The sequence below is a fragment of the Melitaea cinxia genome, chromosome 14 (genome assembly GCF_905220565.1).
Source record: "Melitaea cinxia chromosome 14, ilMelCinx1.1, whole genome shotgun sequence".
NCBI lineage: Eukaryota > Metazoa > Arthropoda > Insecta > Lepidoptera > Nymphalidae > Melitaea > Melitaea cinxia.
Genome location: NC_059407.1, coordinates 8,082,511 through 8,107,144, shown reverse-complemented (window position 1 = coordinate 8,107,144; position 24,634 = coordinate 8,082,511). Strand labels below are relative to the sequence as shown.

The 24,634-nt window shown below is 33.1% G+C and overlaps 1 protein-coding gene and 1 long non-coding RNA gene across 2 annotated transcripts; both read right to left on the bottom strand.

Moving 5' to 3' along the window:
* Nucleotides 1–9,237: 9,237 nt before the first annotated feature.
* On the bottom strand, nucleotides 9,238–11,206 carry LOC123659674. Its single transcript, XR_006744055.1, has 3 exons — nucleotides 11,115–11,206; nucleotides 10,765–11,029; nucleotides 9,238–10,043 (listed from the first exon to the last, which is right to left on the bottom strand). It is a non-coding gene; the product is annotated as an uncharacterized LOC123659674 (long non-coding RNA).
* Nucleotides 11,207–13,560: 2,354 nt separating this feature from the next.
* Nucleotides 13,561–24,199, bottom strand: LOC123659799 (ATP-dependent RNA helicase dbp2-like). Its single transcript, XM_045594971.1, has 8 exons — nucleotides 24,069–24,199; nucleotides 23,882–23,981; nucleotides 18,328–19,753; nucleotides 18,007–18,235; nucleotides 17,667–17,825; nucleotides 17,242–17,592; nucleotides 16,985–17,140; nucleotides 13,561–16,756 (listed from the first exon to the last, which is right to left on the bottom strand). The coding sequence occupies exons 2-8, from the start codon at nucleotides 23,914–23,916 to the stop codon at nucleotides 16,626–16,628; spliced, it is 2,487 nt and encodes an 828-aa protein (XP_045450927.1). The 5' UTR covers nucleotides 23,917–23,981; nucleotides 24,069–24,199; the 3' UTR covers nucleotides 13,561–16,625.
* Between the last annotated feature and the right edge of the window lie 435 nt (nucleotides 24,200–24,634).

Sequence of the window (24,634 nt, the reverse complement as noted above, 5' to 3'; positions counted from 1 at the left end):
AAGAATTAGTTTATAACTGCTAGCGCGCTTCGACAGTTTTCCGTTATTTACAGTTGGTTGATTCTTGTGGCACATGGAATAAACTTTCAAAAATTAATTTATAAAATTAAAATCCCATTAAATAACAAAATAATATTATAGAAAAGACGATTATTGTATCGAGTGCCATTAGAATTGAAAAAGGAATCCCAAGAAATGTAGGTAGAATATTTCCTATTTGTAACAGACGTTTCTTTGACGTAACACAGACTTATATAAGATATAAAAATAAGTACGTATGTACTTATTTTTATAATGCAAGTGAGCAGTATTGACCTGAAAAGTTTTATAAAAACGATTGACGGGTTTTGTTTGTACAAATGCTATTCACTTCAACATATGGCGCGTTCTAAAACTTAATGAGACACATCGAGGGTCTTGTCTCTCGTAATAATGTTGGAAATTGGAGATTGTGGTTAGATGTGGCAATGACGTTGTTTTGTAAAATCACTGCCGTCGGCAAGGCTACCGACAACTCAACTTGACACCGATGTTACATTCCAATCCAGTTTTGTTATCCAATACACTTGGTACAGCTAAATACAGCTAATTTCTTTTATTATTTTTGCATCTATAAACAAATTCTATCAAGCGTGTTCAGCGCCGTGAAAACTTCAATAACCTTAATAACAAATTTTACAAAATTAAATAAAAAAAAACACCAAAAAGTTTGCTACGTTATAATTTATTATGGTCTACAGTTGTAGGATTGAGTACTTATAGTATTTTAACAATATAACAACAGAGGTAGGGTATGAAATGTTAATATTTTGGATAAGATCGACATGTTATTGTAAGTTTATAAATAAAATGCAAGGTAATAATTATACTCGGTTTAACATTACATGTATCGTATAGATAAGTTTTTCATATTGAGATGAATAACAACACGAAATTTGAAATAGTTAAAAGTTTTTTTTAACCCTAGATCACGTCCTTTGTCCAATCGACGATTTTGTGAGCGCGAAGATACTGCTTTCATATTTCGGGTAATCTCAATAGAACCGTTCCCCCGCAACTGACGGTAGTATTTTTTGTGTAGGAGGCTTATAAGCGCTATTTCAGCAGCCATGACTCGTTAATCGGCATCAATGACTGTTAGTAATAACGGAATATTTTGAACTAGTTGTACTATTTTTTCTTTTGTAGATTTTTTTAAATATTGAATGCTATTTATTATTCGTGGTTTTAGATATAATTCGTCAGCCGTTACTACGTACAAGAAGAAAGTGATAACGGAAATTCATCAGGTAGTGAGACGGACGACATCCTTGAGGCTGATCCTGTTCATGAAACAGATGGTGAAGATGAATTTTCTACTTTGACTCAGCAGCAACGTGTCCATAAAAGTAGTATCTACCTTACAGTATATTGAAGAACCAATACCTTGTTATTCATTACCATCTAGGGATTTAATAAAACGACCATCGCGTTCCTTTCTTCGTGAAAAAAATAAACCCATATGGTCATCATCTCAGTCTAAGGTTACGAAGCAGCACAGCTTCAAAGAACATTATAGTTATATTATATTAGCTCCTTAAATATGAAATTGGCGTTTTGTCGGCTCTTTGGTTAAGAATTCCAAATTCAAATTTATACAGCTCATGCATTTGCATTTCGAAAACCGTAATTCATTTGTTTTTTCCTCTTTTGTTTTTCATCTTTGCGTCACTCAGTTTACAGTAGTAGTAATTGGCCTTTAGATTACATTTCGTTCTTGTTTTTTATAACTATTTTTGTACTGTGTACCATCATAACATCATAAAACACAGTGCGTTTTGGTTCCAACGTTTTTGTTCTGAAAATTTCGCCTCCAGAACAAGCCCCGTGGACGGCTGGAGACCACAGTTGATCATGAAGAATTGAAAACTATTGTGGAAGCGGATCCATCAAGAACCACGTCCGAGTTAGCTGCGGGCTGCGGTGTTAGTGATAAAACTGTTTTAATCCACTTTAAGAAAGTTTTTTTTTAGTCTTTATTACAGCCATACTGCCTTAAAGAAGTTAAACTGTGTAACCTAAGTTGGACTGTGTACAATTATTTACATAGTTTGGTCGTCTGAGTCTGATTGTCTGAGAAACATAGAGTGAAATATGAAACTGAGGGTTCTATCACTGAAAGTTGTTGTAAATTTGGAGCTAAAAACGTTATTGAAAAAAGAGGTTTTTCCCTGCCACAATCAATTTCTGTTAAGAGTTCCTGTCTCCATGAGTACTTTTTTTTTATATCACTAGGTCGGCAAACAAGCGTACGGGTCACCTGATGGTAAGAGATTACCGTAGCTTATAGACGCCTGCAACACCAGACGCATCGCAAGCGCGTTGCCGACCAAATCCCCAATCCCCCCCCCCCCAGGAGCTCTGGTCACCTTACTCACCAACAGGAACACAATACTGATTGAAAACAGTATTATTTTGCTGTGATTTTCTGTAAGGTCGAGGTACTACCCCAGTCGGGCTGCTCCATATTTTGAGCAGGAAATTCCTGCTGTGCCCTACCTCAGTTAAAAAGTACATTGTAAAGATCCTCATGGGAGCCACAGACGGTACTGTTAGGACTATTAGCTTTTTGCATAAGATAAAGAAAACAAGTAAGTGGAATGTGGTAGGATCTAACTCTTAAAGCAAGTGAAAGGTCTCGTTTGTTAAGTTTGGGAAGGTAAAAAAGCTTGAAAGTTAGACCTCACGAATTGAGTGAAGCAAACTTACAGATGCGCTTAGACTGCTGCGTTACATTACTCAACCTTCACAATAATGAAGGCATTTTAAATCGAATCTTTACATGTGATGAAAATTGGATCATGTACGATAATCTGAATCACTCGCCGTAAAGGCTGAACCCTGGCGAGCGAGCCATTTCTGCCTCAAGCGAAAATTAATTCAAAAATAGTTACTTGTGAGCGTTTGGTGGACTAGTGCCGGTGTTCACTACAGCTTTCTTAAATCTGGCCTGATGATTATGGCGGATGTCTATTGTGAGCAACTGCAAACCATGGCGGCAAAGTTAGCTGCTAAACAAACGAGGCTAGTCAATCGCTCTAGGCCACTGCTGCTTCAAGACAACGCTTGACCACACACAGCACAATAGACAGCTACCAAATTAGAGGAGCTACAATTGAAATGTCCCATCCACCGTACTCCCCGGACCTTGCTCCAACAGATTACCATTTTTTTCCAAATTGGGATAACTTCTTGCAAAGGAAAAAATTTAACTCCGATGGGGCAGTCCAAGCCGCCTTCAATCATTTTATTGATTCCTGTCCGAATGTTTTTTTTTTTAGTAAATCTATCAATGAACTACCCATAAAATGGCAAAAGTGCATAGATAGCAATGGTACATACTTTAAGCTTAAGACTTTTAACAAACGATACAACTGATGAAGAAGAAGAAAAAACCGTGTGAAAACATTAAATTAACGTGTGAAATGTTAAAATCATGTGCGAAATGTGAAAATAACATGTGAAAACTACGGAACGGAGCATGAGTAACGTAAGTTGTATCGTTTGTTTATCTTGGAGTCGAGATCGTTTTTACGTACTCCTGTTTGAAAACAACTTATGAAACGTGAAAAGAACGTGTGAAACGTGAAAATAGCGTGTGAAATGTGGAAAAAACGCTTGTGAAATGTGAAAATAACGTGTGAAAGCTAGGAAATTCCTCTTTTAACCTCAAAACTTTAACCATGGATGTTTCCATAACCATGGGGTTTCGAAGTGTGACAGTGGTACTAGGGGTAGCGTTCCCCCCTCCCCCCACGATCCCGAAATTCGGTTTTTCCTAATCTAAAGCTTTACCCTTTGATCAATTATATTATACTAGCAATACCCGTGCGAATAATTCGCACTAAATAAATATAATATTATCGACATATATATAAATTTAATAATTAATTTATAAAAACAAAAGCAATAATAAATTGTATAACTGTGGATGCTGGTAGAACAAGCAATTATCTATAAAATGATATATAATTTATGTGGAGTAATCGGGAGATTTTTTCTAAAAAGGGAGGCAAACATCAATAATTAACAATAACTTGATATAAAAAAATCAGCTTTATGTTCCGACCATACAAAACGCCAATTTCATGTGTAAGGATCTAAAAATTTTTAGAATGCGACATGTGAAACGACGGAGGTTCGTAATAAGCGTCGAAAAATAACGTTCATAATCTAGGGTTAAAGTAACATAATAACACCGCGAAAGAAGTCGGACATTGTAATATAACCAGCTTACACATTACGTGTGTAAAGGCCGTACCGTACGGCAATGAAGCATCGTTTCTCCGCCGTCAAAACACATTGCGCAACGCACGCATTCTTCACAAGTGCGCATGTCTATTATATCTCTCCTTTGTTTTAAATATTCCTTAGAATATTTAAAATCGAATATTTGCATGGTAATGTACAAGAAATAATTACGTGTTTTCAAAAAGAACACGTAAAATAATAAAATAATCCAGCAAAAACAACATTTTCAGCCGTCAAAACACGTTGCGCAATGGCGCTTACATTCTAACGTGACCGACCGCGTCGCCAACGGTGCCACTTACAACACTCGACTTTCAATTTCTACTAAAATATTTATTTATCTTTTTATTATTTTCGTCTGTGATATATAAGGTCTTCTACTCCTAACTGCGTTTCTTCAAACGGGGAGTTCTGTAGGTGTATTAGATCACCCTACGCGTGAAATGAGGAATTCCTAGCTCAGTTGAATTTGACCGTTTAAAGAGACGAGCTACTTTGATTGCTTTCGTGAGCACGTAAACATGGCTATAATAACACTGGTAAACACTGTTTTTGTCACACGAACTTTGTGATGATCTTTGTTCATGTTGATGTATCCTCATTAACAATATACAATAATTTTGTTTCAATCACGTCCAGTTTTTTTGTGACAGCTACATATTCATTTCTGACCTCATACACGTGTCTTTTTTGAATAACTTCAGTTGGAAGACTGTATAACTATTGCATTCAATTAACTTACATCTTATGTACGTTTGGTACATCGTAAACATGCCACGAAATTGTTCTAACAACCCCGACAGTTTTTGTTATGTGTGTGGAGAGGTAACTCTTACATCTCATCGTCGAAATTTCACATCACATAATTGAACAGTACTACTTAGACTATTTTGGATTTCCTGTGAGGAATTAAGATAAATCCTGGATCTACATAAATGTTGTGTAGCGTGTGTGAGACTGCTATTGGGTTGGGTTAAACAAGAACACAGTCATATGCCATTTGTTATTGAAAATGATTTTGTCCGAAGCAAAGGATGATGTAAGTGATTGTTATTTTTGTTTGACCCAAACATAAGGAATTACAACCAATTTCAAACACACTATCTAATATCCAAACTTGTCTTCGGCCAACAGACCCACCCTACATAGTGCCGAACTGATAAAAAATGTTTTCGTAAAAACTATACCTAAAGATGTCATTGAATTTGTATCTCTTAAAGAGAAATTTCCCAAATCAGCGAGGCAAATATTAAAGATGAAATATTTGTAGAGCCACAAATATGGTAACGGATAAAGGATAAGAGCTTTGAAGAAAAACTGAATGATCAGGAAAAACTCGCCTGGAAATGTTTTCTGAACGTTGTCCAAAATTTTCTAGGAAATCATAAATCTGAAAATTACAAAGACTTAATAAATGAAATTATAATGTCATATAAAGCTTTGTGGTGTAATATGTCCTTAAAAATACATATGCTGGACTCTCATCTGGATTTCTTTCTGGCAAATTTGGGAACTGTGAGTGACGAACAAGGCAAGAGGCCATTCCATCCATTCCATCAGGACATTTCCTTAATGGAGAAGCGCTATCAAGGGAAATGGAGTCCAGGAATTCTAGCAGATTATTATTGGAGACTAAAAAAAGACCGTCCAGAAGCCAAATATTCACGAAAAATCATAAATATTTATTCTATATTAAGCAATAATTTCTCTAAATGCAGCTGATGTCTGTACTTTTTACGAAAATATATGTTTTGATGTCACAAGGAAACCTGACGTGTCAATTTTTTTTTCCATTCATGTATTATTGTTTGGTGGCCCTAGTACATTCAAAATTTGATACAAGTATTCATGTGACAGAAAAAAGTTCAAATTTTGTTGACCAGTGTAATTTACAATAAAAATATTCTACGTGAAAAAGAATTCGATTCCATGTTCGGTTCTTTAGTTAGATGCGACCGTTGTTAGTATTAATATTTCACTTTATCGATGTTTTAGTCAAAAGAAAAATAGTATTAGACGGTTATGCAGAAGTACATTGCCATTGCAAAAAGGGCTAAGAATTTTCGTTCCACGCGTAACTTGATCTATAACACCTACGGAACTCCCCTTCGAGGGAACGCAGTTAGAAGTCGAACAGTCTTCCTGGCTAAATAAAACTTTTTGGTTTTGATGGTAAAATTGTATAATACAAATATCTACTTACATATACATACTCGTATAAACTTGAAAAAGTTTTTTTTGGTCTAGCAATCAATTAAAAAGCATTAACAAAATATTTATGATTTTTTAATTGATCGATGACGCTTTGGCGCAACGGTCACAGCACTGGTTTGTGGTTGTTGCGCTGGCGGTTGCGGGTTCGATCCCCGCTCATGACAAGCATTTGTATTGACCATACAGATGTTTGCCGTGGTCTGCGTGTTTTTGCAGTACTTGTGGGTCTCCTCACCGTGTCTCGGAGAGCACGTTAAGCCGTCGGTCCCGGTTGTTATCATGTACATCGGATAGCAATCGTTACTCATAGTAGGGAATATATCCGCCAACCCGCATTGGCGCAGCGTGGTGGATTAAGCTCTGATCTTTCTCCTACATGGAGAAAGATGTCTATGACCAACAGTGGCATATTACAGGCTGATCGATGAAGCGAAACAAAATATTCGTCGCTTTGCGACTTTAATTCTCGCTTCTCTAGCCAGGCCACATAAATTGGATATTTAGGTAAATTTTAGACGCTTCTAAATGCTTTTAATTTAAGTCTATTTGGCGTTGAAAATCATTTCTTTTTTTATATATCGATATAAACCAATTTGAAAATAGTTATGGCTAATTTTCACCATAATTAGGGATCGAGTATACCATGTATTATAATAATTTGAGTGATTCTAAGGGCTTATACTTTATTGGCCATAAAAATTTTACTTAGCAGTCCTTAACTCAAGATTTTAAATCAAAATATCAGAAAAACAATCGAATCTAATAAAAATTACACAATTTATTTAACTGCAGGCTAAATCATGATCGACATAACTTTTATACTTATAATTTATTAATTTTATATATAGATTATACTAGTTCCCTTGTAAACAATTCACGGTGAATATTTTTAACGGCGAATATGACACAGTTTCATTTAAAAACAAACGATTTTACCGTTAAGTAAGATAGAAAGTACGTCTGAACAATGAACATAGTATACTCCTTGACTTTAGGCCTTTACTATGTCTAATGTTTTATATATAATTAACACTAATTTACTTAAGCTTTTAATATTGATATAATTTATGATAATTTATAATAATAAATAAGTCTCTCGACTTATAACTTACTTACTTGTATATCTATTGCGTATATATGAAATAATATTAATATAGGAATCCATTGAATATGCAAATTTTAATAAAATGTTTTTTTTTTTATGAAATGAATTGAACATTTAAAAAAAGAAGCATTACAAAAGAGGCATTGAATGCAATTATAGCGACATGGCATTCACGCTAGAGCGTTCACGTTGTATTTGTTTGTAAACATACATCAGTCGTACTTGTGAAGGTTATATGTATTTAAAAGTGCGCTTTACCCATAATAAAACCGTTCAAGTACATACGAATTAAACTGTTACAATGTTTACTACGAAAGAGAATAACGATAAAAAAAATCACATATATTTGTGACAAGATCTATCGGTAATACAAGATCAGATTATCATCACCTTTCGTCGTGATCACACAAACTATAAGTAGTAGTAGTATAAATTAAAGGGCAGAGTGGCCTCTGATAGTGAGTCCAGAATTTTTTACTCAACTACCCTCACAATATTGATATTACTATTATTGTCATTATCTACTATATAAAATTCTCGTGTCGCGGTGTTTGTAGTTAAACTCCTCCGAAACGGCTTAAACGATTCTCATGAAATTTTGTGTGCATATTGGGTAGGTCTGAGAATCGAACAACATCTAGTTTTCATCCCCCTAAATGTAGTCCACCCTAAATGGGTAGTCCACCCCTAATTATTTTTTTAATTTTCAGATAAATTATTTATTTTTTATTTTATTATGATTTGGCGTTGAAAAATACATACAACCCTAAATTTTCACACTTCTACCACCAACCTCTATTTTTAAATAGCGTTTAGCGGCAAGACGTTTGCCGAGTCAGCTAGTAATTATATGTGTACAACACACTAACAATATGAGCATGTACACAAAAGTTTATAAACAAACACCTTTTTTTTCTTACGTTTTAAGAACGTTATGTAAAGAATGCAGATTTTTTAAACATCATAAAGGTTGTTTTTATAGAGGTATAGAAGTTTAAGAATGAAGTTTAGGAAGAGATGAAGCTCACTTATTTTTGATAAAGCCATGATTACTGACTTTTTTATCCATCGATTGAACAACCATAATGTGCAGGAGCTGTGGTTTCAGCAAGACGGCGCAACATGTGTCCACTAATGCCACAATTGATTTATTGAAGGAAACGTTTGGTAATCGCATAGTTTCACGTTTCGACTCATGAATTGGCCTCCAAGATCGTGCGATTTAACGCCGCTAGACTATCTTCTGTAGGGCTATGTAAAGTCGGTAGTCTACGCTGATAAGCCCGAAACGATTGACCACTTGGATGACAATATTCGCCGCGTTTATTGCCAATAAGCGGCCACAAATATTGGAAAAAATCATCGAAAATTGGAACTCCAGATTAGACTACGTCAGAGCCAGCTGTGGCGGTCATACGCCAGAAGTCTTATTTAAATTATAATGCCAGAAAATTATCTTTCGCATAAAGTAAATTTTATGTCAATTAAAAAAAATCATCTACGTTTTATTCCATTTCAAAGTTCTATACCTCTATAACAAAAAACAGCCTATATATTCACAATCAGACCGGTATACTATGTCATATTGTCTTCGAGATATTTAATTGCCTCTCATCTTTTAGTAATTTTTTTTATCAACTTTTTGAATACTTGAATATTTGTTGCATTCGATAAATGTAAAGAAAGTTGTACAATTAAGTCCGACGCCCACTTTTAGAGTTGCTCAACACTGAATTACTTCTTAAAAATTTAAAATTCCCTTATGTAATTTATGTAATACGTTGGTTACACCGGGAGATCAAACAAGGAATTATTTTTTTAACCTGTGTATGTATGTGCGAGTATTAATTTTTCGCACTTCGGTTCCTTAGTCCTAAATCCTTATATGGTTAAGTAGTCCCTTTTGCGGTATATTTAGGTACGTTACGCTCATATTATTTAATAAGCCACAAATGTTTGATGTTTTCTAATCATAATTAAATTCAACTACTGTGTTGCTGGAAACTATGTGACTGCTGTAAGTATTTCGTACTTTAGGACATTTTTCAATCGTAGTATTTCATGTAGTGTCGATAACTCATGAATACCAGTTACTTTTAAAAAGTTTATAATAATATTTTTCAGTCACGCTTTTTAATTTCTTTAATTAATTTAATTCCTCTTAATATTTTGATAAAGCGCGTAAAATAATACTGAGATATAAAATAGGTGCGAACAAAGCACAAAAAAGAAACGAAAGTCGGACGGAAACAATCAACGGAACAATGGATAAGCATTCATATTTAATAGATACTGTAGTTCAGAATAAGTTGCTATAGTACGCAGTCGAATCTTACCTTATTTGCTATCACGAAACAGTTACATAGGTGCTGTAGGACGCCTTAACCTAGTTGTCGTCGCCCTTCTCGACCATCTGCTGGTTTTCTGAAGAATCCTTTAAGGCAAATATTTAGTTATGATTTAACAATTATGGTATAAAAATATATTTTTATTTAAAAATATTTTTTGCATTTAAATAAGGCTATTAATATAATTATTATATACATAGAAAATTATTTGAACCCAAGATACAGTCATCAAATATATATTTAGAAATGAGAAAACTATTTTTGTACCGATAATATATAGATTTCTTGTTGAATTGTTATTTTTTGTATAAGTGTTGTGTACATAGTTACATACATCGGGGAATTTTCAAAGGCGACCATAAATTATTTCTAGGAACGCCTACAATCCATAATATATATAAAATTACAGCCAGGTGGCCAATCAAAGTATTAAGTAGTAAAAGATATAATAATATACCTAGGCACTTTTTCTTTGTTCTGAAAAACTCAAGACCCGACTACATATATGCATATTACCAAATGTTCTAATTTTTATTATACCAAATTGATCAATAACAAATTGACGTTTTCGAAAATATTTAATTGATCAAGGATTGAAATTAAAATTTATTTTACCATTAATATATCTATTTTGATAAATAAACGACATTGACTTCACAAGATTAGACTCAAGGTCGTCTAGACCAATATGTAATGTGAAAGTGGGGTTATATTAAAATTATTATAAAAACCGATAATTCTCTATTAAAAAGCAATATATACGATCACAATAGCAGTATATTAAAGAAATTTAATAAAAATTCATACCATTACAGCTTCGACACATTATACGACCGTAGTTGTCTTCGTTGCAAATTTCATCGCAAAAACTACATTAATTGACAAAAAACCACAGTCTTCTATAATAAAATACACGTATTATTTATCAAGGCAACTTAAAATGCACTTTGTGATTATATTTTCGTTTTTTTTTTTTAGTAATTACCAAAAAAACACGGTCCAATCATCTATCAGACGGTGGTAGACATAAACGTCAAATTTTAGTTTCGGAACGGGAGCCGTATAGCGCCATCTGTTGAAAATTACGAGAAGCGTCATATGAACATTTTAACGCGAACATAGATATACATATAATAACACGATGTTTTGTACACTACCAAGAGATGGTGCTTACTGCCTAGAACCTTTACTAGGGTCGATTTCAGGAACTGAGGTGGTGAGACTGAACCTCGGTTTCTGTGCCAAGTATGATATTATTTCTATCTATTGTGCTTTCTCAGATTAAATACGATAGTATTCTATTTAAGAGTACGGTGTGCTTCATATTCAGTCATAGAGCTCCATGTTGCTCTGTGTATTTAGTACATAAAAACTATTTAGGAAAGAAGTAATATTAGATCCTCGAGGAATATTATGCCAAAAATGCATACAGTAATTTTGCACTTTCTGGATCTTCGCTTTAGTTAGTTTCAATAGACATGGTCCATAAACTATATCATAATAATCCAAGTGAGACAGTATCAGTGCATTCACAATTTTCCCTCTAACAACAGTACTAAAAAATGGTCTTAACTTGAAATGCTTTATCATTTTAAGTGAAGCGTAACTATTGGCTACTTTTTATGACATGCTCTCTAAATCTTAAAGACAATTCAAACTCATAACCAAGATTTATCACTTGAACTTCTGGAATAACACAGTTATCTTTTATCTATAATACTGGGACTAATCCGATGGATTTATATCGATTTGTCTTTTTGTATCAAAAATTGTGAAAGAACATTTTTGTGGATTCAAAATATAGGTTATGCTTATAAGACCATTTACTAGTCGATACCAGATCTTCATTTAAATAATTTAGGGTTTTGCTCAAGTCTACATTAAAACCTGCGTTCAATTTAATTAGGATCTGCGTATCATCTGCATACATTGTATGAAAGAATATTTAATACAGTAAACCGAGTCTGGTGTATAAACAGAATATAGAAGTGAGGGATCCAAAATAGGTCCCTTCACTCTGCACCTCTATTCACTGGGATCGGGTTCGACCAAGCCAACTTTATCTACGCTGTTTAAATAATATAGCCACCCCCTCTCTTCCCGTTGGTGGGTGTCGCAAGAGGCGATTAAGGGATAACACAGTTCCACTACCACCTTGGAACTTATAAAGCCGCCCGATGGCGCGATGACCATCTAACTGCTGGCTTTGAAATACACATGCCGAAGACGGGCACAGGCGTCTTCGGTACGTGCGACAAAGCCAGCCCTGCGGTCACCAGCCCGTCTGCCCAGCGTGGTGACTATGGGCAACATACGAGTTCACGCCATTTTTAGTGCGGACTTGTGGAGGCCTATGTCCAGCTGTGGACTGCGATAGGCTAAAGTGATGACTGATAAACTTACCACAATTGTCCATGCACTCTACAACCTGTAACCGCCTCTACAAATAATTTTTAAATCAAACACACATTCGTCACACACAACCATACAATTTACCTATTAATTAAAATTTCATTAAGGAGACAGGTGCTATACTAAGTAAGACCAATATACTTATATTATTTTCATTTGACGCTGTAAAAGTCCATCTACAATATGCAAAAGCGCAGTTGTAGTGCTATGCATTTTACGAAATCCTGACTGATGAAATGGTATAATTTGATTTTCTTCAAAATAATTGGATATTTGTGCATGAACTATTTTTTCTAATATCTTTGATAAAACTAATAATAGTTCTATTGGCCTCAAATCTTTAATTGTTTCAATATTTGATTTTTTGGGCAATGGTTTTACTAAGGCTATTTGCCATTTACGTAGATATTCACCTCTGCGTAAAGAAGAAAATGCGAAATTTGTTATGCTTATGTGTTATAGCGTGTAGTGAATGGTAGCAATGAACTGATTGATAATAATTGTGTTTGCTCGCAAACGAAAAAAAAGCCGACTTCAATTACATCGACGAGTAATACAACGTAGATCGACGAAAAAATAGTCAAGTAACTACGCGTTATCAAAGATTACTCAAAGAGTAGTTATCAGATCTCAATAAAATTTATATGTGACCACATGACAAATATAAGCTTTCGATTAAATTAAAAATTATTAAAATCGGTACACCCAGTAAAAAGTTATTGCGGATTTTCAAGTTTCCCTCGATTTCTCTGGGATCCCATCATCAGATCCTGGTTTCCTTATCATGGTACTAAACTAAGGATATTTTTTTTCCAACAAAAAAGAATTATCAAAATCTGTACACCCAGTAAAAAGTTATTGCGGATTTTCAAGTTTCCCCCGATTTCTCTGGGATCCTATCATCAGACCCTGGTTTTCTTATCATGGTACTAAACTAGGGATATCTCCTTTCCAACAAAAAAAGAATTATCAAAATCGGTACATCGGTAAAAACGCATTATTAGGTATAACTCGAAAAGTAGTTGTTAGATCTCAAATAAATTTAAATGGGACCAATTGACACATACCACCTTTCGATCAAAAAAAAATTTGTCGAAAACGGTCCACCCGGTCAAAAGTTCTGATGTAACATACATATAAAAAAAAAATACTGAATATATGACTCGCATGAACGAAAAAAAAACACCGAAATTTCATACATCAATTTATTAATCAGAATTTAATACTGTATTACATAGAAGAAATGCACTTCTTAGAAACATTCAGAAGACTTCCCTTTGGGACAGTTGAACGGAGTCAATATCCATTTATATTTATATATCTTATAAATTGAATAAATATGAACTATGTACTTTGTTATAGAATCAACATTTATGAAGATCTGCATTGCCACATACTTAAAAATCTATGTATATTTTTCACAAACCTATAATTTTAGAAAATAAATCCTTAAATAGTATATAGATAAAGCGTGAAACTACGATCGTCTATGAGATAATCTTGTTGAATAAATAAAATTTTGTAAATTAACAACAAATAACATACTTTTAACTTTTAGTTCTCATACTGTCGCTGCCACAATTTGTCAACAACATTTTACCATGACAAAAAAAAACAACTTATAAATGAGTTAAATATATTTTCAATAGGTGACCGCATAGAAAGGCTCTTTGACACATATCCAACATAGTGAATAAAAAAAATTTGGAGAGAACACACATCACAAGGATACTACCAATATAAATACAGACATCTTAATTCATTCAGTCAAAGTGAAACTTGTATAAAATATTCAATTAGAAATAATTATAATCAGTCTTGTTTAGAGAAAAAAGTTTATCAATCCGTGTTGGAATAGTTTACACGTTTTGATATATTTATATTATCACAATACAATATGTCAGATATGGTGTCATTCCTTTTCTTGGACGTAACTAGTATACAAATCGCCTGCTACGCTACTTAGTGTTATTATCACAGTTGTTTAGAAGAGGTGGGTGCAGTACTTTGTACATAAAACAGGAGCTACCTGCAATCCGCGACCATACTCAACACAATACGATTGCCGACTAAACGGACAAACATTTAGCCTTTTTTGCCGTACCATCAATGGCATTTATTTTCTAACATGATCTCTTGCATAACAAATTTGAAATTAACGATATGAAAGGCAGGCAAGCATGTAGGACAAACATCTTTAAGATGAATTACATTTACACATTCTTCATTGCAGTCTTTCTCTTATAATAGTGTACATAAATAGCATGTGAATCTCGCCTCATATAAGTGCGTTTTAAACGCGAGATTCAATCGAGTTGTTCACCCCTTGAATCTATCAGACCCGTGTTAATTTTTAATTTGTATCTTTAAGATGCATTTTAATAACGGGATTCCTAGATAATAACTATTACGTCCCTTTGAACTGGTACATATTGTCACCTTGCGGTAAACTGAAAACTAAATTGAATAACAATAAAAGATTCTTATACCTATAATATAATATTTTTGTGAACGACTTGCAAGCTTTGTTGTCACAAACATTCATGAAATTCCCGCAAATTCTTAAAAAAATATATTTTTGTCTAGTGTTTACACTCTCCAAATAAAGGAAGTGTTCTTATGTATTAACAATTGACCAACGCAACGACAGGTTAATGTTTAATGGAATATCACAGATTTTTCCTCTTTGGACAGTAATGGGCTTCTAACACAACATAATACCTGTTTTATAATTATTATTATTTTGTACCAATTGACTTTCCTATCGTTAGCCCTTAGAACCCCTTTACGTACAAAGAAACTCCAGTAATTAACTAGAATTATGTGAAATTTACATTATATAAAATAATCGAAAAACAATTATTAAGAAATGACTTAGTCCACTAAAAAAAGAAAGTAACCATTGTTTGGCTATTTATAAAGATCAAAATTCTAATGATCCTACAGTAAATGTACGTATTTACATACATCCTTTTTTTTTTTTTGAGAAAAGACAATTTATTTGCATTCGAAACCTAAGCTATTCCAATTGTTCTAGACTAAGACCCCCTACACATAATACTCAAGGTCTAATAATAATTATTAATAAAATATACATTTTTGAAACCATGACTTGAAATGTCACCGACATATAAGAAAAATATTCACAATTTTATCTGGCAATACAGATTGTTTTAAAGTATATGAAAAGCATTTTTATTTTCTTATACTAAGGTGTCCCGCACGTTTTCACTGGTTAAGATCATCTTTATACACAATGAAAATAATTGATAATAGAATAATACACTTTATATCTGATATTTTAACCCCACCCACTTAAATTTTACTAATCTTCTATATGTTTCGTGCATTTCGTACATTATACAGACGTATTTAAAACGAAAAGGCACCCGGGATTACATAAGAGGGTACCACACAGACTACTCTAAATACATACAAATATTGATTAAAATCTAATGGTGGAAACATCGAGTCTCTTTAAGTCTCCACCAACATTGGATCATTCTCTGTTGACCGTATTTACAGGTTGTTCTATTTCAGTTGTAATCAAGATGTCAAATGTTATTTCTACAAATTTTGTTATCTATTTTGTGTAACTTCTATATCACTATACAAGGTTATTAACTTTTTTTTTACTCTTTAAATATGTCAAGAAATTAACAAATATTTTTTCTAATAGGCATGGTATGCTTTTCAGAACTCGTAATTTTAAATCACAAAGTAAATGCTTCCATTAAATGCTTTTTAGCCATTTGTTAAACTTTGAGGTGTGAACATAAACACCATATAATTGCTTTTTTAATATTAATTATTTGTAAATACTGTTATGGTCAACAGTTAATAAACCAGTTATAACCTAACACACCTACTTAATTCATACATCTTGATCTGAAAGAGAAATCACAAGCATTTAAGAATCATCAATAATTTGCAAAATTACTCTTAATAAAAGAAATATCTAGTTTAACTCCAAAAATAAGAAAACGTAAATTTCTTTATGTACTTACTTAACAATAATGTTTGCAAGCTTTCAATCAGATCTATAAAAATATTCTAACCATATATTAGTGATTAAACTATTACAAAAAGAATTGTCCCATTTTGTCAAGTGTTCAAATACAATAAAAATTTAAGCTAAGTACAATATTAATTTTTAATCTATTATGAATATTAGGAGCATGAGAGTGAAGAAATAGGCGCAAAAGAAGAAAAATTTCCTTTGTCTTCACAGAAATGGGACCGCGGTTGCGATAAAATTACTGTTGAACTGGTGCAGCGTATAGCAGAGGGCCGGGAGGGAGGTGCGGGTAGGGCACGCCGGCGCCCACCGCCGCTTGGTAGCCGCAGGGGCCGCCGCCGCCGACACCACCGCCGTAGAATTTGCCTCCTGATTTTATAACAATTATTTTTATTTTCAATGCAAAATTCAGCCTTAACACAAATAGTAATTTGTATAACAAAACATTATAAAGCTTCTGTTTTTGTGAAATCACTATTTTAACTTGAAAGATTTTTAAAGTCCATAGTCTATTAATGAAAGAATGTTACAACAATGAATGAAATAGTACTTAATTCTGAGAATCTCAAAATTGTAAAGTAAAATATAAAGGCTAACCAAGCATTTCCTGATGATGAGGATGCATTTGAGGATAGTGAGGTGGTGTAGCAAAATGAGGCGGAGGAGATCCATAAGACGATCCCGAACCAGCAGACTTATTTCCAACTGAATTTGTATTACGATTGTACTGTTGTCCACCATTTCCACGTGTATCTACAAAACCAATAGTGAAAATTAAACATTAAATTGCTTTACAGCTCTCACCACTACAACATAAAGAACTACTTCAAAGAAATTTAATTATGTTAACTTACTGTTGAATGTACGTTGACCATAGCCATTTTGGTTGTTATAAGCATTTTGATACCCATTATTGTATCCACCTTGGTAGCTACCCATTGAATCAAATACATTCGGACTAGGGAATGGTACAGTTTTTTGGTAATTGTTTTGTCTATAACCCTGATTTGTGTTTTGATTTTGATTCTGATTCTGATTAGAAAATCGAGGAGGTTGTTGAAGATTGGGATTACGATTTTGATAATTATTTTGACTTTCTTCATTTGGCAAGTTGTTGGCCATTTTATTGTTCCATTGATTACTCTTCTGACGAGGTGAACTTGCACCACTATTATTTTCTTTACGCTGTTGCCAGCGGTTGCGACCTATAAAGTTTTATATTTTAATAAAATTGTAAAGATAGTAAAAAAAAGCACGAAAATATGTTGTCAAGTCTTACTTGAGCCGTTGTTGTTGTTTCTTGCCATATCATTTAGTTTAGCAGGGGGATTTTGTCCCGTTTCACGGAGAACAGCTACTAAAGCTCGAGCTTGACGAGCATCGCCACTCGTAAAATAAGTGTAGGCTGTACCAGACTGTTGACAGCGGCCAGTGCGACCTTGGAAAATTAAAAAAAAATATATATAAATTTAAAATTTAGTCCAACAGAGTATTTAAATTAAATGCGGTCTTGAAAATAATTTAATGTATTAAGTTATATAATATTTTATTTTCATTTTTTTTTTTTTGTTTTAATGTAAGGTCATCAACAATTGTCCTTTTTGGGTAAAAATACTAACCAATTCTGTGAATGTAATCTTCTGATGAATTAGGATAGTCAAAATTAACAACAAACTTCACATCTTCGACATCTAAACCACGAGCAGCGACATCAGTAGCAATTAGAATTGTTGTGGCTCCATTCCTGAACTCCGTTAATACGGCGTCGCGCTCCGGCTGCGACTTATCTCCATGAATAGCCAAAGCTTTATGTCCATTACGCCGCACTGCACGTGCTATGTCGTCTACCTGAAATAACAATATTTTATTTTATTTATGTTCTTTGGTGAGTGAATTAATTTATGCTTATAATTTTTTTTAATCCAATATAATTTACTTACTTTTTTCTTTGTCTCTACAAAAACAATGACTTTGTTGTCCTTTTCTGAAGCAATTTCTTTCAAAAGGTTTGAAAGTTTAAGTTCTTTTTCATGTTCTTCACAAATTTCAATTATTTGTTTTATATTGTTATTAGCAGAGAGATTCAATGAACCAATATTTACTTTGATATAATCAGTTAAGAAGTCTTCAGCCAAAGCTTGAATTTCTTTTGGCCAAGTAGCAGACCACATCAAAACTTGACGGTCAGGGCGGATCTGTTCAATAATTTTACGGATTTGCGGTTCGAATCCCATATCTAACATTCTATCTGCTTCATCCAAAACCAAATAAGTGCACCGACGTAAATTTGTAGTTCCACGCTCTAAGAAATCAATCAATCGTCCGGGTGTTGCAATAACAATCTCTACACCTCTTTCCAAGTCTCTTGCTTGAGGTCCTTTGGGAGAACCACCGAATAGGCAAGTGTTCCTTATGCAACCTCGAGCACTGTACGCCTGAGCTACAGATTGAATCTGTTGAGCCAGTTCTCTTGTTGGAGCCAAAATAAGAGCAATAGGACCATCACCACGTTGAATTCTTTGTTGATGAACAATATGAACTGCTGCAGGAAGCATATAGGCTAAAGTTTTGCCTGAACCAGTTGATGCAATACCAACCATATCCCGACCTGATAGTGCAATAGGCCATCCTTGGGCTTGTATTCCTGTAGGTTCTTCCCAACCTTGCTCTTTGATGGTATTCATTATATGATCAGGAAAATTACCTTCATCAAACACTTGATTAGGACGAGGAATATTATTGCCACTTACAGTGATTTCCTTGGCTGCACGAAACATCTGAACTTCATCTTCTGAACGCGCTTCAACATTGGCATGTGGTTTGTAAAAATTCTTTTGAATTGATCCAAGATTAGCCATATCCCATTCAGGCTTTATCAAACTGTCACCAGGATGTTTAGCCTTTCGGCTCTGTAACTTACGATCATTAAAATCTGATGACGGAGAGCTGGAACTGTTGTAAATTTTCTTGGGGACAAAATTTTGGAGGCAGTTATTAGGTCCGTTTTGATTGTTAAAATTTTTGGGATAATTTTGCTTGGGACCACCAAAGTCACCTTTTCCATTATAAAATTGCATATTTCCTCCAGAAGCATTTTCTACATCGTAGTCATTTTTCTTTTGAGGCTGAATATAGTTGTTTCTGGGCCTGTATTCTTTGGGTCCACCAAAATCATTTGGATTTCCATTTTCATTCTTGAAATTATTGTAATCGTTTCTTATACCATTAAAATCATTTCGTGGCCTAAAGTTTTTGTTGGCCATTCCGTTTCTCGGTGTAAAGTTTTTCGGTCCCCCAAAATCATGCATGTTATTAAAAAAGGGGATTTTTCCGAATTGTTCATTCCGGTCTAGTCGAGGTCTGAAGCTGACAAAAAAATCAATAATAAAAAATTAACAAATAATTTAATACCTTACATTAATCAATCATGAATTATGGTATTTGTCAACATTTATTTATTTATTCCAAGTTTGAATCATCAACTTTATTTATTTAAATGGAAAATATCTAATAATAGTATTGAACATACCAAGTCTTTAATCAATGAACTTTGTCTACAATTGAATCTATTCGCAAAAAAAGTTGAACAAAAAAATTTTTTTTATAGCTCATCCATAGATGAAGTAAAAAAAAAGTAGATAATGCGCGGCCTTTGTTGTTACATGAAGCCACAAAACTCGGCTCCTTCAAGTAAACACACGCGCTCACGCACACATATAAATCAAACTACGCTCATTTTCGTTAGTATCTCACGGGGCCTCATACAGTAACTTTGCCTATAAAATGCCGTTCTTTTGTAATTAAATGGTGCAAAAACAATACCAAAGTGAACAAAAAGTCTGAAGAAATATCGTTTTACATGTAAGTACATACAAAACTTTATATTTTTTTGTTATTCCAAAATAATATTGAGGTTATTCGGAACTTATAATTTCTATGCCCCGAAATGACGTACCAAGGGAGTGTTACCAGTAATTCTTTTTCCATTAGCCCAAAATGCGGGTAACTAAATTGTAGGCAATCATAGAAAAATAATTAAGTAGAAAGTGGACATCATTATTGTTTTTTTTTTTATCGTGTGATTTTATGTTTTACCTAAATTGAAGTCAATATGAATTTTTAACTCGTTTGTGTCTGTTTAAATTTGTGAATTAACTATTCATATTTTACTACTAAATATCATGATTTTAAGTTTCGAACGAATATTTTAATAGGAGATAGATAGAATAGGTAGCTGCTGTGCGACTGAGCTGAAATAAACTACAACGACAGCCATCCTCATCTAGTGTGGTTTGTTCAAACCATTTCGATAAAGCTGACATGTACGGTACAAAACGTGGACTTCGCAGAGTACCATCACGTATATACTACTACTTACCACTAGGTATTTTAATGTTGAATTTTTTGTTCTAGGACCTACCGGATGAGTCTAAAATTAGTCGTTAACCAAGATTCAATCTTTGATACACCTAGAAAATATAGACTAAGAGAAAGTTAAAAAAACAGGAACTTTATTTTTAAAAAAAAATGTAAAAAAATTAAATCATTGCAGCAAAGAGTTAGACGTCTTTAAAACAGGAACTTGCCCTAGGAGTAAATATATTTAAAACTATAAACAGATTTTTATTTTCGCATACCCATTTTACCTATATTAAATTAATTGTGTTTAATCCCATTTAATAAAATTTTCAGGGACTTTTTTTAAAAAGTGTCAACACTTCACTCACACATATTTAAAAAAGTGGCTTCACTTTTTTGTTCTAAGTGCGTATCTATTTTTTTTTACTTGATCTATGAGCTCATCAAAATAGATTCAAACAAAGTAAACATAATAAAGTATCAGATAGAGCTTTAATTGTAATAGAAGAATTTCAAATAATACGACTTAAATATAACTGCAGAAAAACCTCTCATATTTTTTGTTATGTAATAAATTGCCAAGTTTATATAACGTAAAATAAGCTCTTCTTTGTTAAATATTTTTTTTTTATTTCTCATCCAAAAATTTCTAGTAAATATTTAAAAACAATTTTTTTTAAATTAAATCTGTCATGATGTTTTAGTTGTGACATAAGAAAAACCGATTAAAAAATATTTTGTAGGTTTTTTTTTAACAGGTACCTATAACATTAACCTACCAAGAATGAAAATTTTATTTTTATAATTTTTTTTTTTAAATAAAGTTACTTTTGATACTTAACCAATTTAAATTCATAAATTAAGAAGTATAAAAGTACTTACCAATTTTTAAAACACTCCCATCCCCCCGTCAGGAACAATTCTTAAACTCATAGTTTTTAAGTGTTTCTCATTATATAAAAAGATATGTTAAATTAACAACAACTTTTATGTAAAAAAAGACCTCAGTAAATAGCAAATTTTACACATTTCTTTACTAGCGATAATAAAGGTTATAAAATATATTTATCATATAATCACAACTATTATTAGTTTCCACAGAAAAAACGTAAATTTAGATATTTAACGTTTTTTTAGTCATGACAGATTTAACGAATAACCTTATGACGTTCATTGTTCGTTATTTGTTACATAATGATATCACTTTAGCCTATTGCAGTCCACTGCTGGACATAGGCCTCCCCAAGTTCGCGCCAGACATCCCGGTCTTCCGCAATCCTCATCCAGCAATATATATCCACATAATGATATATAACTCGAAAATTACACACGTGTGTGGTGTTACACACACATCAACCTATCGTAGTCCACTGCTGGACATAGGCCTACCAAATTCGCGCCAAAAACGGCGTGAACTCATGTGTTTTGCCCATAGTCACCACGACGGGCAGGTGGGTTGGTGACCGCAGGGCTGGCTTTGTCATACCGAAGACGCTGCTGGATGGTTATCCCGCCATCGGTCAGCTTTTTAAGTTCCAACGTGGTAGTGGAACTGTGTTTTCCCTTAGTAGTCTCTTTAGACACCCACGGGAAGAGGGGGTGGCTATATTCTGTGCTGCCGTAACCACCCTCAAAAATTACTTGTTAGATCTCAATTATATATAAATGGGACCACATGATACACATTATAACTATCGATTAAAACAAAAATCTTCAAAATCGGTCAACCCAGCCAAAAGGAGGTAACATACATTAAAAATAAGGCAAAAAAAATACAATCAAATTGATAACCTCCCTTTTTATAAGTCTGTTAAAAATTTATATCTATTAGGTAACATACCCATACTACATGACCCATTCAAGGGGGTTTCAAGGGTATTTAAAAATACCACATTTAACCACAGGTGTGGAGGTCGGGTGGTCTTAGGTTACCTTCACGTAGTCAATAATCGCTAGAAAAATCTCACGCTTTATCGTATTAATAAGGACAAATGTGAGCCAAAATATATTTAATTTAATTTCTGTTTGCAATAACCATATTTAAACCATACTTCTGAATTACGTGAAGACTCGAGGTTGGTTGGGGGACGGGGCAGGGGGATGTTCAGCACATACTACGGGTGGTTCCCGTTTAATAAATGTATATTTGATACTGTTTAAGTTTTAAATATTAAATTAATAGACTTATATAGAAGACAATAAATTTAATCATCATCCCAAAAAATGGCAATTTACACAATTGTCCTTGAAGGACATTTAAATGATAGTGTAGCTTTAGAAGTAAATGAAAGACATCATACTTTTTTTTGTGTCAAATGTATCATTAGAAATATTATGGGTTTGTCACACAAAATCTTAGTTTCTTCGTAAGTGTGAACAGTTGTATATTATTTTCAGAGTTGGCACTTCAGAAGATGCCAGCTCCATTTAATTTACATTTATTTTGTTGTTTTACCATTAATAAAATAGAAGGTAGTTTTATATTTGAAACTGTAGAAAATTAGAAAATGGCAAATAATTGTCTTGTTGTCAACAGATTAGTAGGACTTTTTTTTTTTTAATTAACATAATAATCAAATAGGTGTTTTTTTTTTGGAATGCAAAACTACTTTCAATTAATCAATAACATCGACGGCAAAAGAACTAAGGAAAGGTAAGAATATCTGTCACGTAAGATAGGTAGCAAAACCTAATAAAATTCAGATAATATATCTAACAAATAGTTTAATGCAAAAAAGAAATCGTAATAGTTGGAGACATTTTGATAACTCAAATCAAAACTTGTTTAGACTTTTAATTTAGTTCAAATATTTGAAATTCATCATATTAAATTAAATCAACCACTGTTACGAAATATTAGAATACTAAGGATTATTTTTTCTTAAATTTCTTTGGAATAATCTATAGTTGACAAAAAATAGCAAACAAAGGACTTGGTACACGAACGTTCTTCCTTATTGATTTTTTCTAATAGAATTCGAAGTAGAAGTGCGTCCATTATCAGCTGTGCAAAATACATTGCACAAAATGGCCGCCAGTACAGTAATTATTGAGGTCTCACGCGGTATGACAATTATATTGTAACGTATAAATGTATTCGAAATATACAAACAGAATGAAAAATACTCAACTTACATAGGATGTTGATTATGAAAACTGTTGTATTGCATGTTGAAGTATTTTATATATCCTGTAGGTAGAATACCTACGTGGTCGTATACGCTCGAGTTGGTATCTATAAAAGTATAGTACAAATCGGTAAGCAATTACAGCAAATCTGTATAGCTTAAAGATTTTATTACAGATAACTAAAATAACTTACCTCTCTATTGAGAGAATTTAAAATTTTTACTAATTTTTCATTTACCAGTGGCGACCTAACAGACCCGGCGAACGAACAACTCGATAATGAGAATGTATTGTAATGGCCGACGGAAAGGGAAACTCAAACAAGAAAGTGTAGCCTTATACAAAAAAAAAAGTTCTTGAATAGCGTCGATGATCACCTTCGACCGATTTTTTTTTTTGCGTAAATTTTTTGCGGCATATTTATAATAATAAAAATAATTATATATTTATCATACTTATACTAATATCATACTAATACAATTTATCAGTAGTTAAAGGACGGAAATGAAATATGATCCCTGCCAAACCAATTGGCAGTGCAATTTCAAATATTTAAAATATCAACTTGAAAAATATTACGTAAGAATCACCTTTACGTAATTAATGAATGGTCCCTCACATATCACTTAAATTTTTATTACAAAAGCAAGTTCAATAAAAAACAATAAAGTATATTGCAGGACAAAGCGTGCGATTCAAACAATAGAAAGTCAGGAAACAATTGATAAAAGACCCAAAGATATAGAAAAAAAAAACCGG

Coding starts and splice junctions, on each gene's coding strand:
- LOC123659799 (XM_045594971.1), bottom strand. CDS start 23,916: ATGCAATACAACAGTTTTCATAATCAACATCCTAT. Junction 18,236..18,327: donor TTGTAGAGACAAAGAAAAAA/GTAAGTAAATTA, acceptor TTGTTATTTCAG/GTAGACGACATAGCACGTGC. Junction 16,757..16,984: donor TCATCATCAGGAAATGCTTG/GTTAGCCTTTAT, acceptor TTATAAAATCAG/GAGGCAAATTCTACGGCGGT.